At 54.2% G+C, this 18,278-nt stretch overlaps 1 protein-coding gene across 2 annotated transcripts in view; it reads right to left on the reverse strand.

The window, feature by feature from the left end:
* The window catches only part of SH3BP2 (SH3 domain binding protein 2), a 128,275-nt gene extending 111,408 nt beyond the window's left edge, over positions 1-16,867 (reverse strand). The window contains exons 1-2 of one of the 2 annotated variants that reach the window (XM_029064039.2): positions 16,787-16,867; positions 14,153-14,218 (exon numbers count right to left, since the gene is read on the reverse strand). In XM_029064039.2, the coding sequence (XP_028919872.1) occupies positions 14,153-14,190 (38 nt within the window). In that variant the 5' untranslated portion in view covers positions 14,191-14,218; positions 16,787-16,867. Of the gene's footprint in view, positions 1-14,152; positions 14,219-16,786 lie in introns of those variants that run through there. The other variant, XM_029064040.2, reaches the window with a different exon arrangement.
* Positions 16,868-18,278: the final 1,411 nt, after the last annotated feature.

An 18,278-nucleotide genomic window follows, 5' to 3' on the forward strand; every position in this document is an offset into this window, starting at 1 on the left:
TGCTCCATGTGGGACGGGGGCTGTGTCCAACCCGACTTGCTTGTTTCCATCCCACGTCTTAGTAGAGTGCTTCGCCCATAATAAGCGCTTAAAAACCCCAACGATTATTATTATTATTATTATGCCTGTTTCCCCGGGGGCAATTCTCTGTCCTCCTCAAGATCAGACAACAAAAACTTACAGCGCCTGGCAGAATGGGTCAGTCAATCGTATTTACTGAGCGCTTACTGTGTGCCAAGCACTGTACTAAGCACTTGAGTACCATATAACAATATACACACATTCCCTACCCACAGCGAGCTTACAGTCTAGAGAGGGAGACGGACATTAATATAAATAAAATTACAGACATGTATATAAGCGCCTTTGGGGCCGGGGCTGATGAATAAAGGGAGCAAGTCAGGGTGAGGCAAAAGGGAGTGGAAGCAAAGGAAAGGAGGGTTCAGTCGGGGAAGGCCTCTTGGAGGAGGAGACGGGCCTTCGATAAACGCTCGGGTGTCTGGAGTCCAGAGCGGTGGAGCTCAAAGCAAGTTGCCCCTGGTTTGGGGTTGTTTTGTTTTCCCCAAAGGGAAAGAAAGGTGGCCACACTTGCAGTCCGTAAAAATCTCAGAGCAAACAGAAAGACGGCCATTTCTGTTATAACGTAAGATATTAATAAAAATGATGGTCTATGTTAAGCGCTTACTATGCGCCAAGCCCTGTCCTAAGCGCCGGGGAAGATACAAGGGGATCAGGTTGTCCCACGTGGGGCTCACACCTTTTACAGATGAGGTAACTGAGGGACAGAGAAGTGAAGCGACTTGCCCACGTCACCCGCGGCAGAGTTGGGATTCGAACCCACGACCTCTGCCTCCCAGGTCCGCGCTCGTTCCACTGAACCGCGCTGGTGGGAGATGTAGGTAGGAGAACACGGTGTTACAAGCAACCGACCGGATCCTCTGGAAACCTTGTCACCGGTCCTTCGTTAGAGGGGCGAAAAGACCCAATCACAAGTACTGAGAAGCAGCGTGGCTCAGTGGAAAGAGCCCGGGCTTTGGAGTCAGAGGTCATGGGTTCGAATCCCGGCTCTGCCACTCGTCAGCTGTGTGACTGTGGGCGAGTCACCTCACTTCTCCGTGCCTCAGAGACCTCATCTGTAAAATGGGGATGAAGACTGTGAGCCCCACGTGGAACAACTTGATTCCCCTGTGTCTACCCCAGCGCTTAGAATAGTGCTCTGCACAAAGTAAGCGCTTAACAAATACCAACATTATTATTATTACTGGTTCTTGATTCTATTTATTGGTATTGCTATTGTTTTTGTCTGTCTCCCCGACTAGACTGTAAGCCTGTCAAAGGGCAGGGATTGTCTCTATCTGTTACCGATTTGTACATTCCAAGCGCTTAGTACAGTGCTCTGCACATAAGAAGGGCTCAATAAATAAATACTATTGAGTGAATACTGTACTGCAAATTAATTGTTTACTAGGAACTGAAAATGAGTACCGGAAATTGGTTCCCCCTGACGGGCCGATGGCCCTAAAAAGTGTCGGAGAAAGGGTAGAGACTGGTGAAAAGCCTCTAGGTCTCCCGGGCCAATCCCCATTTTCCAGATGAGGGAACTGAGGCCCAGAGAAGTGAAGTGACTTGCCCAAGATCACACGGCAGGCAAGTGGCCGAGCTGAGATTAGATCCCGTGCCTTCTGGAGAACTCCAGCGGAAACAGCACGGGCTCTGGAGTCAGAGGTCATAGGTTCGAATCCCTGCTCTGCCACTTGTCAGCTGTGTGACTGTGGGCAAGTCACTTAACTTCTCTGTGCCTCAGTTCCCTCCTCTGTAAATTGGGGATTTAAAACTGTGAGCCCCACGTGGGACGACCTGATGACCCTGTATCTCCCCCAGCGCTTAGAACAGTGCTCTGCACATAGTAAGCGTTTAACAAATACCAACATTATTAACTCCGCATTAAGGAAAACACGGGCCGTGGCGCTCGGCACATACAATGCCGCACACATGCACACAACCATTCCCTTCCACACCACCTCCCGATGTGTCCAGACAGGTTTAGGTTTTCAGACGTTCCCTAATTCCCCAGCAGCCCCCAGGCAGAGCAAATGCGCACTCTGGAGTGGGACCGAGTTTAGAGTAATCCAAATTTTCTACGGCTTATTCATCTTCTACAACCCTCAGGAATTTCACCGGTGACAGAAACCGCCCGCTATTCAGATTTTTTTTGTTAGAATATTTGTTAAGCATTTACAGTGTGGCGGGCACTGTACTGAGCACCGGGGAAGAAACAAGAGAATCAGGTCGGACACAGGCCCTGTCCCACGTGGGGCTCACGGTCTTAATCCCCATTTTACAAATGAGGTGACTGAGGCACAGAGAAGCGAGGTGACTTGCCCACGGTCACACAACAAAGTGGCGGAGTCAGGATTAGAACCCAGCTCCTTCTGACTCCCAGGCTCGTCCCGCTAGGCCAGGCCGCTTCCCTGGAATAGGGTCCTGGTTAATAATGATAATAAATAGTAATAATGACAATAATAAAATGTTGGCATTTATTAAGTGCTTACTATGTGCAGAGCACCGTTCTAAGCGCTGGGGGAGACACAGGGTCATCAGGTTGTCCCGCGTGAGGCTCCCAGTTAATCCCCATTTTACAGATGAGGTAACTGAGGCACAGAGAAGTGAAGCGACTTGCCCACGGTCACACGGTTGATGGGTGGAGATGAAGACTGTGAGCCTCACGTGGGTCAACCTGATTACCCTTTATTTACCCCAGCGCTTAGAACAGTGCTTTGCTTAACAAATACCAACGTTATTATTATCATCTTTATCCCTCCCTGGAACCAAGTGCCCAGCGGTGACCGAAAGAGGGACGTCCAGGCCACGAGGCCAGTTCTCCCCCTGAAATTCACCCGAGAACGCTTGAAGGCGAACGTTCGGTCGTCAGCCGCCAGCAGCTCGCTGCCTTTTCGGAATGAGAGGAAACGCGGCAGGTGGGAAAACCCCCTTTTTTTTTCCTTAGAGGAAACGGACACAGCTAAGAAGGGAAACGGTCCGGTTTCGTCGCCCGTTAAAAGCCTCTTCCTTCCAGAAGGGGACTGGTCGGCGGGTGGGCGGGCGGGCGGGTGGACTTCAAAAGAGAGAAACCTCTTGGACAGTGGCCCTCAACCTGCAGACTGGTAGAATGATAATAATAATAATAATTACGGGATTTAAGTGCTTACTATGTGCCAGGCACTGTACTAAGCGCTCGGGCAGCTACAAGCAAATCGGGTTGGACACAGTCCCCGTTCCAACTGGGGCTCCCGGTTTCAATCCCCATTTTACAGAGGAGGTAACTGAGGCCCGGAGAAGTAATAATAATAATAATGTTGGTATTTATTAAGCGTTCACTATGTGCCAAGCACTGTTCTAAGCGCTGAAATAGATACAAGGTTGTATCAGGTTGTCCCACGGGGGGCTCCCAGTCTTAATCCCCATTTTACAGATGAGCGGCCTGAGGCCCAGAGAAGTGACTTGTCCAAGCTCACACAGCGGACAAGTGGCAGAGCCGGGATTCGAACTCATGACCTCTGACTCCAAGCCCGTGCTCCTTCCACTGAGCCACGCTGCTTCTCGTGACTGGCCCAAGGTCACACAGCAGGTAAGTGGCGGAGCCGGGATTAGAACCCACGACCTTCTGACACCCGGGCCCGGGCTCTACCCGCTGTGCCATGTGGTATTTGCTAAGCCTTTATTATGTCTCAAGGATTGTTATTAATAATAATAATAATGATAACGATGACATTCGTTAAGCGATTACTAGGTGCAAAGCACTGTTCTAAGAGCTGGGGAGGATACAAGGTGATCAGGTTGTCCCACGTGAGGCTCAGAGTCTTCATCCCCATTTTCCAGATGAGGTCACTGAGGCCCAGGGAATAATAATAATAATAATGTTGGTATTTGTTAAGCGCTTACTATGTGCAGAGCACTGTTCTAAGCGCTGGGGTAGATACAGGGTCATCAGGTTGTCCCACGTGAGGCTCACAGTTAATCCCCATTTTACAGATGAGGTAACTGAGGCACAGAGAAGTGAAGTGACTTGCCCAAAGTCACACGGCTGGCAAGCGGCAGAGCCGGGATTCGAACCCATGACCCCTGACCCCCCAGCCCGGGTTCTTTCCACTGAGCCACGCTGCTTCCCTACAGCGCTCTGCACACAGTTAAGCGCTCAATAAATACGACGGACCGGAAGAAGGAAGCTGGGCCACCCGGGCTCCGGAGGACGGGCCGGGGACTCGCGGCGGGAAGGGCTCTTCCCCGCTCCCCCGTCCTGAGCTTAGTCCAACTGAGGCAGACGCCGACAGGCCGGGGAACACTTGAGAAGCGGCCCGGTGGAGTGGCTGGAACCCGGGGCCTGGGAGTCCCGGGGTCGTGGGTTCTAATCGCGGCTCCTCCGCTTGTCTGCTGTGTGACCTCGGGTGAGTCACTTTGCTTCTCTGTGCCTCCGGTACCTCATCGGGAAAATGGGGAGTGAGACTGGGAGCCCAATGTGGGACAACCCGATGACCCCGTATCTCCCCCAGCGCTTAGAACAGTGCTCTGCACATAGTAAGCGCTTAATAAATACCAACGTTATTAGTAACAGCTATAACTCAGTTATCTCATTCATTCAATCGTATTTACTGAGCGCTTACTGTGTGCCGAGCACTGTACTAAGCGCTTGGAAAACACAATTCGGCAACAGAGAGACAATCCCTACCCCACATCTCACCTGTAAAATGGGGATTAAGGCTGTAAACCCCACGTGGGACAACCTGATGACCTTGTACGTACCCCAGCGCTTAGAACAGTGCCGGGCACATAGTAAGCGCTTAACAAATACCATAATTATCATTATTATGATCAGTAACCAACATCATCATTATTATTATTTTTATTATTGGCTCCCGGTTTCAACTACCATCTTTATAGTGAAGCAGCACGGCTTAGTGGATAGAGCTCGGGCCCGGGAGTCGGATGGTCATGGGTTCTAATCCCGGCTCTGCCACTTGTCTGCTGCGTGGCCTTGGGCAAGTCACTTCACTTCTCTGGGCCTCAGTGACCTCATCCATCTGTGAAATGGGGATGGAGATTGTGAGCCCTTGTGGGACAGGGTCTGTGTCCAACCTGACTTTCTTATATCCACCCCAGCGCTTACTACAGTGCCTGGCACATAGTAAGCGCTTAACAAGCACCATCATTATTACGGGGAGGTCAGCGGCGACCACCTCCAACGGGCGAAGCCACTGAGCTTCCAGCTGGGGAACCAGTTGGAAAGAGCCCGGGGCCTGGGTGTCACAGGGGCTGAGTTACTAATAATGATAATGTTGGTATCTGTTAAGCGCTTACTATGTGCCGAGCACCGTTCTAAGCGCTGGGGGAGATACAGGGTCATCAGGTTGGCCCACGTGGGGCTCCCGGTCTTCATCCCCATTTTACAGATGAAGGAACTGAGGCCCAGAGAAGTTACACAGTCACACAGTGAGTTCTAATCCACTGTCCCGCTGTGGACACGTCATTTCGCTTCCTATTAAAAAGACATTTCCTCTCAGAGGCCTTCGCTGACTAAGCCCTCGTTTCCTCTTCTCCCATTCCCTTCTGTGTCACCCTCGCACTTTCAGAAGCAGCGGGGCACAGCGGAAAGAGCCCGGGCTTGGGAGTCAGAGGTCGTGGGTTCTAATCCCGGCTCCGCCACCTGTCTGCTGTGTGACCTTGGGCAAGTCACTTCACTTCTCTGTCCCTCAGTGACCTCATCTGGAAAATGGGGATTAAGACCGTGAGCCCCACGTGGGCCAACCTGATCACCTTGTATCCCCCCAGCGCTTAGAACGGTGCCTGGCGCAGAGTAAGCGCTTAACAAATGCCATCATCATTATTATTATTATCCTCTCCCTCTGCCCACAGAGACAAAGGGGTTTCATCCCCGACAGGCAGACCTGGCCTCACGGTCCAACTCTCCGGGCACTTGCCGGGGGCGGGACGGGCCTAGCGGGGAAATCGCGGAGGAGGGAAATTCTCTGTTGGGCAAGAGCCAAAATGGTAGCCTTTGCCCCGCGGGCGCTGGACAAACGTGGACTGTGGACCTGCGAATGGGCCGGAGGGGCCGGGGCCTCGGGCCACCTGCCTGCCCATGGAAACGCGAGAACGAGCGGCGTCACCCCGGACTCTTCGCCCATGTTTCATGGAGAGTTGAACAAAAACTTCTCACTCTGGGCTTCGAGGCCGCCCCTCGCCCCCTCCTACCTCTCCTCCCTTCTCTCTTTCCACCGCCCACCCCGCACGCCCCGTTCCTCCGCCGCCCGCCTCCTCGCCGTCCCCCGTTCACGCCCGCCCCGCCGTCGACCCCCGGGCCGCGTCCTCCCGCGGTCCCGGGACGCCCTCCCTCCTCACCTCCGCCAAACTCACTCCCTTCCCCTCTTCAAGGCCCTACCGAGAGCTCGCCTCCTCCGGGAGGCCTTCCCGGACTGAGCTTCCCCTTTCCCCTCTGCTCCCTCTCTGCCCCCCCTTCACCTCCCCTCAGCTAAGCCCCCTTTCCCTCTGCTCCTCCCCCTCTCCCTTCCCCTCCCCTCCGCACTCTGCTCATCCTCTCATTTTGTTAACGAAGTGTCCATCCCCTTCATTCTATTTATTGCTATTGTTTTTGTCCGTCCGTCTCCCCCAATTAGACCGTGAGCCCGTCATCGGGCGGGGATGGTCTCTATCTGTTGCCCAACTGTCCATTCCAAGCGCTTCGTCCAGTGCTATGCACATAGTAAGCGCTCAATAAATACCACTGAATGAATGAATGAGTCGAGAGTTCCTCCAGCAAATTTAAACGCCGCAGATGACCACAGCTCGATTCTGGCTTGGAAAACCTTGCGCCTCGGCGGAAAATCTTTGCTTTTGTTTGTTTCTTTACGGCATCCGTCAAACCCTTACTCCGTGCCAGGCTCTGAGAGTGAATTGTCCAGATAAATAAACCCAACATCTTAAGGAATTACGGGGGGGGGGGGGGATGAGCACGCATGCTAGATTTTAAACTGCTTGAGGGCAGGGATCAAGTCTACCAACCCTGTTGCATTGGACTCTCCCAGGTGCATAGCACAGTGCTTGGCCCACAGATATCATTCGACAAATAATAATAATAATGTTGGCATCTGTTAAGCGCTTACTATGTGCCGAGCACCGTTCTTAGCGCTGGGGGAGATACAGGGTCATCAGGTTGTCCCACGTGAGGCTCACAGTTAATCCCCATTTGACAGATGAGGTCACTGAGGCCCAGAGAAGTGAAGTGACTTGCCCAAAGTCACACAGCTGCCAATTGGCAGAGCCGGCTTTCGAACCCATGACCTCTGACTCCCAAGCCCGGGCTCTTTCCACTGAGCCACGCTGCTTCTCTAAGTACCAATCACTGATTGACTGCTGCCCGCACCTTACGATGAGGGAAGGGGAACAGACTTTCTCCTTTTGCAAGATAACAATATTAATGATAATGGCATTTGTAAAGTGCTTCGTACATGCCAGGCACTGTAGTAAGTGCCAGGATGGATACAAGCAAATCGGGTTGGACACAGTCCCTTTGTTGCACATGGGGCCCAACGTCTCAACCCCCATTTGCCAGGTGAGGTAAATCAAGGCTCAGAGAATAAGAATAGTAATAATAATAATGTTGGTATTTGTTAAGCGCTTACTACGTACAGAGCACCGTTCTAAGCGCTGGGGGAGATACAGGGTCATCGGGTTGTCCCACGTGAGGCTCCCAGTCTTCATCCCCATTTTACAGATGAGGGAACTGAGGCCCAGAGAAGTGAGGTGACTTGCCCAAGGTCACCCAGCAGACAAATGGTGGAGCCGGAATTAGAACTCATGACCTTCCGACTCCCAGGTCCGGGCTCTAATAATGTTGGTATTTGTTAAGCGCCTACTATGTGCCGAGCACCGTTCTAAGCGCTGGGGTAGACACAGGGGAATCAGGTTGTCCCACGTGGGGCTCCCAGTCTTCATCCCCATTTTACAGATGAGGGAACTGAGGCCCAGGGAAGTTAAGTGACTCGCCCACAGTCACACAGCCGACAAGTGGCAGAGCTGGGATTTGAACTCATGAGCCCTGACTCCAAAGCCCGTGCTCTTTCCACTGAGCCACGCTGCTTCTCCATTAGGCCTCACCGCATCTCATTAGGGAGGCAGTGTGACCAAGAGCTTGGAACTGACTCGGGACACTGGGGTTGTAATCCCAGCTCTGCCACTGCCCTGCTGGGTGACCTTGGGCAAATCACTTCACCTCTCTGGGCCTCAGTTTCCTCATCTGTACCGTGGGGGGGTAAGGTCCCCCTCCTCGGTAAAATGGGGATGAAGACTGGGAGCCTCACGTGGGACAAGCTGATGACCCTGTATCTACTCCAGTGCTTAGAAAAGTGCTCTGCAAATACCAATATTATCCAGCGCTTAGAACAGTGCTCTGCACATAGTAAGCGCTTAACAAATACAAATATTATTATCCCTGCTCTATCCGTAGACCGTGAGCCCTAAGTGGGGATGGGATCGCGACCGATCCGATTACCCCGGTCTACTCCAGCGGCTAGCGCTGTGAGAAGCAGCGTGGCTCAGGGGCAAGAGCCCGGGCTGGGGAGTCAGAGGTCGTGGGTTCGAATCCCGGCTCCGCCGCTCTTCAGCTGTGTGACTTCGGACACGTCACTTCACTTCTCTGGGCCTCAGTTCCCTCATCTGCAAAATGGGGATGAAGACTGTGAGCCCCATGTGGGACCACCTCATTACCCTGTATCTCCCCCAGCGCTTAGAACAGTGCTCTGCACATAGTAAGCGCTTAACAAATACCAACATTATTATTATTACCCACCTCTGGAGAGGGCTGGACCCGGCTCACCAGGCAGCCCGCCAGGACAAACTCCTAGTATCCACCCCAGCGCTTAGGACAGTTCCTGGCACATAATAAGACTGTAAACCCGTCAATGGGCAGGGACTGTCTCTATCTGTTGCTGATTTGCACATTCCAAGCGCTTAGTACAGTGCTCTGCACATAGTAAGCGCTCAATAAATACTATTGAATGAATAAGTGCTTAAATACCACTATCATCATCATCATCATTATTATTATTACAAACACGGTCCGGGCCACCCTTGAACACTGACCATCGGAGGGAGTCAACTGGAGCTGTCTAATGTGCCGTAATGTAATAAGCTCCTGGCTGAATTCATTCAAACGTATTTATTAAGCGCTTACTGTGCGCGGAGCACTGTACTAAGCGCTTGGAAAGTCCAATTCGGCAACGGATAGAGACCATCCCTGCCCAACGAGGGGCTCACAGCCTAAAAGGAGGAGGAAGACCCGGGAATAAGTCAGCTCCCTGGGGGTGGGGAATGGCTCTGATTATTATTATTATGGCATTTGTTAAGCGCTTACTTTGTGCCAAGCACTGTTCTAAGCACCAGGGTAGAGACAAGTCCCAGCACCAGCAGTCCAGGGTTTTCCCTGCCACCCGCCCCACAGCACTTATAATAATGATAATAATGTTGGTCTTTGTTAAGCGCTTACTATGTGCAGAGCACTGTTCTAAGCGCTGGGGCGGATACAGGGTCATCAGGTTGTCCCACGTGAGGCTCACGGTCTTAATTCCCCATTTTACAGATGAGGGAACTGAGGCCCAGAGAAGTGAAGTGACTGGCCCACAGTCACCCAGCTGACAAGGGGCAGAGCCGGGATTCGAACCCATGACCTCTGACTCCCAAGCCCGGGCTCTTTCCACTGAGCCACACTGCTCCTCCTGTGTCATTTTATTTATTTCTATTGACATCTGTTTATTTGTATTGATGTCGGCCTCCCTCCCTCTAGACCGGGAGCTCGATGTGGGCAGGGATTGTCACACTTGATCGCTGTGTTGGCCCTTCCCAGGCGCTCAGTACAGTATTCTGCCCACAGGAAGTGCTTAATAAATACGACTGAACGAATGAAAAGCACTCACGCCTGCCATGAGGGAACTCCCGCCAACCCCAGGATGTTGGAGAGGGGCGCGGGGAGGATGGCGCCTCCAAACCCTGAATCTTGCTCCCTCTCCCAACGGAAGGCCGAGAATTCCTCGAGTGCTTTCTCTCCGCACCGTGGGGGAAAAGGAAAACCAGGCCTGGAAAAATCCTTTCACGGAAACACACCCTGGAGCATATTTCCCGATGAGGAAGAAAACCAAAAGTTAAATCTCCGGGCAAAAGGCAACCCGCCCGAGGAAGGTATAGAAGAACGGGTTCTGACTCCATTAATCCCCCCACCGCCATCACCTCGGTGGTGCGACAAGACTTGGGCTAATCCCAAGCCTCCCAACATGTCATCCTTCCAGCCAGAGACCTCAAACTCTGGCCACGGAGATCCTAATTATATTTTTATCACCCTATTTATTTTGTTGATGAGGTGTACATCCCCTCGATTCTATTTACTGCTATTGATTTTGTCCGTCCGTCTCCCCGGATTAGACCGTGAGCCCGTCAGTGGGCGGGGATCGTCTCTATCTGTTGCCCAATTGTCCATTCCGAGCGCTTAGTCCAATGCTCTGCACATAGTAAGCGCTCAATAAATACGATTGAATGAATAATCTGCCCTTATTCAGGCCAGTGGAACGGCAGAACGGAGGCTACGAGGGTCGTCTCGGCCCCAACGCGGGGTTGAGCCCGCAAGAGCCTCGGGTTACGGCAACGTCGTCTTCTAGGCGTCCCTGACTCCGGGCAGGGAAAGGTTGGAAGATGCCACCGTGGCCGAGAATTGATTTATTTATTCGTTTTTAGCAATGCTCGTCTCCCCCGCTAGACTGTGAGCTCGTCGCGGGCAGGACCTGCCTGTTATATCGTACTCACCCACGCGCTTAGTACAGTGCTCAGTAAATATGACTGATGACATGCCTGACTGCCTGACCCCTTGCCGACGCCCTCCCTCTGGCCTGGAACTCCCTCCTCCTCCACATACAATAATAATAATTATGATGGTCAAGCGCTTACTACGTGCCAGGCACTATACTGGGAAGTATATACGGGAAGCAGCGTGGCTCAGTGGGCTTCGGAGTCAGAGGTCATGGGTTCGACTCCCGGCTCTGCCACTCGTCAGCTGTGGGACTGCGGGCAAGTCACCTCACTTCTCTATCCCTCAGTGACCTCATCTGTAAAATGGGGATTAACTGTGAGCCTCCCGTGGGACGACCTGATGACCCTGTATCTCCCCCAGCGCTTAGAACGGTGCTCTGCACATAGTAGGTGCTTAACAAATACCAGCATTATTATTATACTAAGCGCCGGGGTGGAGACCAGCGAATCGGGTCGGACGTAGTCCCGGGGGGGGGTCACCGTCTCAATCCCCATTTTACAGGGAACTGAGGCCCGGAGAAGGGAAGTGACTTCCCCAAGGTCACACAGAAGACTCCCATCTTCAAAGCTTTATTAAAAATCCCGTCTCCTCCAAGAGGCCTTCCCCGATTCAGTCCTCTTTTCCACAACTCCCCATCCCTGCTGCGACATCCACACAGTTGGATCTGCACCCTTGAAGCATTTGCTCTTCATTCAATCGTATTTATTGAGCGCTTACTGTGAGCAGAGCACTGTACTAAGCGCTTGGAATGGAGAATTCGGCAACAGATAGAGATCATCCCCCCAACCACGGGCTCACAGTCTAAACTTGCTATTCATCCAAACCTTAGGCCCAAAGCACCTAGGTACAGATCTGTAATTTATCTATACTAATAATAATGTTGGTATTTGTTAAGCGCTTACTATGTGCCAAGCACTGTTCTAAGCACTGGGGGAGATACAGGGTCATCGGGTTGTCCCACGTGAGGCTCACAGTAAATCCCCATTTTACAGATGAGGTAACCGGGGCACAGAGAAGCGAAGTGACTTGCCCACAGTCACCCAGCTGACGAGTGGCAGAGCTGGGATTCGAACTCATGACCTCTGACTCCCGAGCCCGGGCTCTTTCCACTGAGCCGCGCTGCTTCTCTATGTCCATCTCTCCCTTTAGACCGTAAACTCCTTGTGGGCAGAGAAACCGTCTATCAACTCTGTTGCATTGTAATCTCCCCAGCACTTAGTACAGGGCTCTGCACACAGTCAGTGATCAATAAATCTCACTGACTGATTGACATCCTGCGATACAAATTAATTACGCTATTTTTCCGTCCACCACGGGAAGAACAAATCACAGCTTTAATAATAATAATAATGTTGGTATTTGTTAAGCACTTACTATGTGCAGAGCACTGTTCTAAGCGCCGGGGTAGATACGAGGTCATCGGGTTGTCCCACGTGGGGCTCACATGCTTCATCCCCCATTTTACAGATGAGGGAACTGAGGCAGAGTGATCGGCCCAAAGTCACCCAGCTGACAAGTGGCGGAGGCGGGATTAGAACCCACGACCTCTGACTCCCAAGCCCGGGCTCTTCCCCCTGAGCCACGCTGCTTCCCAGCTTTAGCACTCGCCTCCCTCCCGCTCAGGCCTGTGAGCCCCATGTGGGTCAGGATCTGCGTCTGCCCTGACTGAGCTGAATCTACCCCAGCTCCGAGCACCGTCCTCCGGGAAGCACGTAACAAATAATAATCATAATGTTGGTATTTGTTAAGCGCTTACTATGTGCAGAGCACTGTTCTAAGCGCTGGGGTAGAAACAGGGTAATCGGGTTGTCCCACGTGAGGCTCACAGTCTTCATCCCCATTTTCCAGATGAGGTCACTGAGGCCCAGAGAAGTGAAGTAACTTGCCCGAAGTCACCCAGCTGACAAGTGGCGGAGCCGGGATTCGAACCCATGACCTCTGACTCCCAAGCCCGGGCTCTTTCCTCTGAGTCCCGCTGCTTCTCACGGTTATCGTGGCTATTCTACTCTATTAACGACAGCAAAGGGGCAAAATGCAAAGGAACCCACCATCCCGGCACGGCGAAGGGAGACCGACAGAGGGGCGGGGGAGCGTTAAAATTATTACACCGCAGAGAAGCAGCGTGGCCTAGTGATGATGACGGCATTTGTTAAGCGCTTACTATGTGCAGAGCACCGTTCTAAGCACCGGGATAGATACAGGGTCATCAGGTTGCCCCACGTGAGGCTCCCAGTCTTCATCCCCATTTTCCAGATGAGGTCACTGAGGCCCAGAGAAGCGAAGCGACTTGCCCACGGTCACACAGCTAATAAATCCCACTCCCTCCTACTTAGGCAGGGAGCCTCGTGGGGGACGGGGACCGCGTCCGCCCTGATGCCCTGTATCTGCCCCAGCGCTTAGAACGGGGCTTAGCACGTAATAAGCGCTTAAAGACCATAAAAAGGATCATCATCATTTCGACTGTAACTGGCCGGGGAACACACGGGACGGAAAGAGCATCGATTCTTTTGCAATGCGGTGTTGGAGAAGGCTTTCTGAGAAGAGCTCGGACTGCCCCGAAGACGGACAGATGGGATCGGGAGCAAATTAAACCCAAGTGGCAATCGGAAGGCCAAATGACTCGGCTCGGATTAGCACATTTTAGACACATCGGGAGGAGGACTGATCCTCTGGAGGAGACGCTAATGCTGGGAAAACGTGGAAGAGTCAGCCCGGCAGCTCGACGGACAGAGACCCTGACCACGGAAAGGGAAGAGCCGTCAGCGAGGTCACGGATCACGAAAGTCGATCCGTGGAGTCGGAAACGACGCGACGGAGCGCTCAATAAATACTACTGAATGAATGAATGAATGAATGACGGCCTCTGACCACGACGACGGCCGGCTGGGGACGGCGCCCCGGTTCTCCCACCGCGTCCTACCCAAGTCGCGACGGACCGACACGAGCTCGAGCGTAAACGACAGGGGTGGGCAAGAATCGGAGACGCCACGGGGTCTCCTCGGGGCATTTTGGTCCAGGCTCTACCATAAATGAGGAGCTGGACCCCTTTCTGTCCCCAGATTTCCCTCAGAACGAACTCCAGGCCGTCCTCTCCCTAATCGGCCGGTCAGGGACGCGAAACAGGCCAGCACAGGGCTTCGCCACTGCCGCCTCGGGCACAGGACGCATCGCAGTGGAACCGCGTCTCGTATTCCTTTCATACTGGATCTGGGGCCAAAAATAAGACTCGAAGACATTGTTTTTGGCCTTACACAATCATAGAACCGACTGCGCCGAAGTGGGAAACGAAGAGCTTTTCCTTACCACACAAAAGCTTCCAGACACTGTCTCACGAACTCCATGAGTGAGGTTCAGCTTGCTATCCACCTCCTGGCAAGTAAACGTTACAGACAGATGTTTTATTACACCATAGTGGGAGGTGGTGTGGCCTAATAATAATAATAATAATAATAATTATGATAATCACCCCCCTCCCCAGAGTGAAAGGAGGAAATATGTCTACCAAAGAGAAGCAACGTGGCTCAGTGGAAAGAGCCCGGGCTTGGGAGTCAGAGGTCGTTCATTCAGTAGTATTTATTGAGCGCTTACTATGTGCAGAGCACTGGACTAAGTCATGGGTTCTAATCCCGGCTCGGCCGCTTGCCAGCTGCGTGTCTATGGGCGAGTTACTTCACTTCTCTGGGCCTCAGTGACCTCCTCTGGAAAATGGGGATTAAGACCGTGAGCCCCACGTGGGACAACCTGATCACCTTGTATCTCCCCAGCGCTTAGAGCAGTGCTTGGCACATAGTACGCGCTTAACAAATACCATCATTATTACCAACTGTTTTATCGTACTCTCCCAGGTGTTTAGTACAGCGCACTGCCCACGGGAAGAGCTCAATGAATACGATTGATCATTAATAATAATGGAAGTAATAATAGTATTTTTCATTAAGCACTTTCTATGCTTAATGCTGGGATAGATTAAAAACAGCAACAAAAAAGAATCAGGTTGGACACAATCTCCGTCCCACACAAGGTTCACAGTCTAACAGGAATAATATTAATAATAATAATAATTGGAGTATTCGTTAAGCACTTACCGCGTGCCGGGCACTGGGCTAAGCGATGGATCCAAGCAAACAATAATAATAATAATAATCATGTTGGTATTTGTTAAGCGCTTAGTATGTCCAGAGCACCGTTCTAAGCGCTGGGGTAGACACAGGGTCATCAGGTCGTCCCACGTGAGGCCCACGGTTAATCCCCAATTTACAGATGAGGTCACTGAGGCCCAGAGAAGTGAAGCGACTCGCCCACAGTCACCCAGCTGACAAGTGGCAGACCTGGGATTCGAACCCACGACCTCCGACTCCCAAGCCCGGCCTCTTTCCACTGAGCCAAGCCGCGGTTGGACACGGTCCCCGTCCCCGGTGGGGCTCACGGTCTCCGTCCCCATTTTACAGGTGAGGGAACTGAGGCACAGGGATGTGAAGTGACCCGCCCGAGGGTGCGCAGCGGACAGGAGGCGGAACCGGGATTCGAACCCGGGACCTTGTCACTCCCGGGCCCCAGCCGCCGAACGGTGCTAGATGTCGAACCCAGGGTGGCCAGGGACTGTTTCCAATCTATTTCCACCTGTCGAGTGGGTAGTCGAGGGCACTTATTGAGCGCTCACCGTGGGCTGAGCACTGGGCTCAGGGCCTGGGAGGGGACAATACAGAAGAAGAGAGGGCTTGCGAGGAAGCCCCCCCTCCCCAGGTGAGCATCTGATCAATAAGCAGCCTTTGGCTCTGAAAGGAGAGCCAGGAGGGACCCCACCCCCCCCCAAATCCGCCCCCCACCCCCAGGCCAGGCCAGACCCTATTCTGCCAAGGCCTGCGACCCCGTTGCCCTGGGAGGCGGAATGGGGTCGGGGGGGAGGGAGGGAGGGAGGGAGGGAGGGGTCCTGCACAGCCTGGGGGGCAGTGGGGTGGGGGGCTGCTCCCCGGGAAAAGCTGGGGGACAAGGCTGAGGCCTGGGGGGAGCAGGGTGGGGGGTGGGGGGCTGGGGACAGGGAGAGGAAAACTGGGGGGGGGGAGATGGGGGAGGGAGGGGGTGATGGGGGGGAGAGGAAAACTGGGAGTGGGAGATGGAGGAGGGAGGGGGGATGATGGAGGGGGAGGAAAACTGGGGAGGGGAGAGAAAAACTGGGATTGGGAGATGGGGGAGGGGAAAACTAGGGATGGGAGATGGGGGGAGAGGAAAACTGGAGAGGGGAGATGATGGGGGGAGAGGGGAGATGAGGAGGGGAGAGAAAAACTGGGAGTGGGAGACGGGGGAGGGGAGAACTAGGGATGGGAGATGGGGGGCAGAGGGGAGAGATGATGGGGGAGAGGGAAAGTGAGGAGGGGAGATGATGGGGGGCAGAGGGGAGATGGGGGACCGGGAAAGTGGGGAGGGGAGATGGCATGGGGGGGGAGAGGAAAACTGAGGAGGGGAAATGATGGGGGGCAGGGGGGAGATGGGGGAGAGGGAAAATGGGGTGGGAGGTGGGGGGAGGGGAGAGGGGAGGTGATGGGGGGCAGGAGAGATGGGGGGAGAGGAAAATTATGGGGGCGGAGGGGAAAACTGGGGAGGGGAGATGATGGGGGGCAGGGGGGACACGGGGGGAGGGGAACACTGGGGAGCAGAGCTAGGGGCTGGGAGCTGCTGGGGGGGGGCCAGGGGAGATGGGGAGGAGAGATGATGGGGGCGGGGGAAAACGGGGGAGGGGAGCAGATGGGGGGAGGGGCAGAAGGACTGGGGAGAAAGGGGGGGGGCGGGGATGGGGGGTGCACGGGGGGCGGGGGGGGAAGGGAAGGGTCGGGAGGGCGGAGTCTGGGGGACCGGGGTCGGGGGGGAGGGGAGAGAGAGGGACCCCAAACACATCCCCCCACCCAGACCCCCAAAGCCCCAGACCCCGGCAATGCTGACCTGCGGAGGGAGGGAACAACGTGGCCGCCGACACCGACGACGACCGAGGAGCGGGAGGAGCAGGAGGAGCAGGAGGAGGAGCAGCAGGAGGAGCAGGAGGAGGAGCAGCAGGAGGAGCAGGAGGAGGCCGTGGCCGCAGCCCCGCCCACCCGCACGCCAGCGCCCCCTAGAGCCTCCGCCCCGTCACGTCCCCGAGAGGCGAAGCCCCGCCCCCGAACCACCAGGCCCCGCCCCCTCGGGCGAGGCCCCGCCCACCCGCACGCCAGCGCCCCCTAGGGCCTCCGCCCCGTCACGTCCCCGAGAGGCGAAGCCCCGCCCCCGAACCGCCGGGCCCCGCCCCCTAGGGCGAGGCCACGCCCACCCGCACGCCAGCGCCCCCTAGGGCCTCCGCCCCCTGGATCGCGGGGCCCCTCCCACCGCCCCGGACACGCCCCCGAACGGGGAGGCCACGCCCCTTTGGCCCCGCCCCCCGGGCCACCTCCCCCCAGGCTCCGGTCGCATACCAATAATAATTAATACTTACTTAAATGTTGGTATTTGTTAAGCGCTTACTATGTGCAGAGCACTGTTCTAAGCGCTGGGGTAGACACAGGGGAATCAGGTTGTCCCACGTGGGGCTCACAGTCTTAGTCCCCATTTTCCAGATGAGGTCACTGAGGCCCAGAGAAGCGAAGTGACTTGCCCCCAGTCACACAGTTGACAGGTGGCAGCGCCGGGATTCGAACTCATGACCTCTGACTCCAAAGCCCGCGCTCTTTCCACTGAGCCACGCTGCTTCTCATAATGCTGGTATTTGTTAAGCGCTTACTTACTTACTGTGGGCCGAGCACTGTTCTAAGCGCTGGAGTAGACACAGGGGAATCAGGTTGTCCCACGTGGGGCCTCACAGTCTTATTGCCCATTTTTCAGATGAGGTCACTGAGGCCCAGAGAAGCGAAGTGACTCGCCCCCAGTCCCACAGCTGACGAGTGGCGGAGCAGGGATTCGAACCCATGACCTCTGACTCCAAAGCCCGGGCTCTTTCCACTGAGCCACGCTGCTTTAGGCACCCCACGGCACGGAATCTATTCCATTGTTTTAATGTCCGTCTCCTCCTCCAGACTGTAAGCTCGTTGTGGGCAGGGAATGTGTCTATCGTTATACCGTCCTCTCCCGAGCACTTAGCACAGTGCTCCGCACATATTAAGTGCTCAATAAATACCACTGACTGATTGCGGTAGTCGAGGTGGGATAATAATAGTAATGTTGGTATTTGTTCAGCCCTTACTCTGTGCAGAGCACTGTTCTAAGCGCCGGGGGAGATACAGGGTCATCAGGTGGTCCCACGGGAAGCTCACAGTCTTCATCCCCATTTTACGGATGAGGTCACTGAGGCCCAGAGAAGTGAAGTGACTCGCCCCCAGTCCCACAGCTGACTAGTGGCGGAGCAGGGATTCGAACCCACGACCTCTGACTCCAAGACAGGGCTCTTTCCACGTATGCCCGGATCCGT

Source organism: Ornithorhynchus anatinus, chromosome 4, assembly GCF_004115215.2.
Source record: "Ornithorhynchus anatinus isolate Pmale09 chromosome 4, mOrnAna1.pri.v4, whole genome shotgun sequence".
Taxonomy (NCBI): Eukaryota; Metazoa; Chordata; class Mammalia; order Monotremata; family Ornithorhynchidae; genus Ornithorhynchus; species Ornithorhynchus anatinus.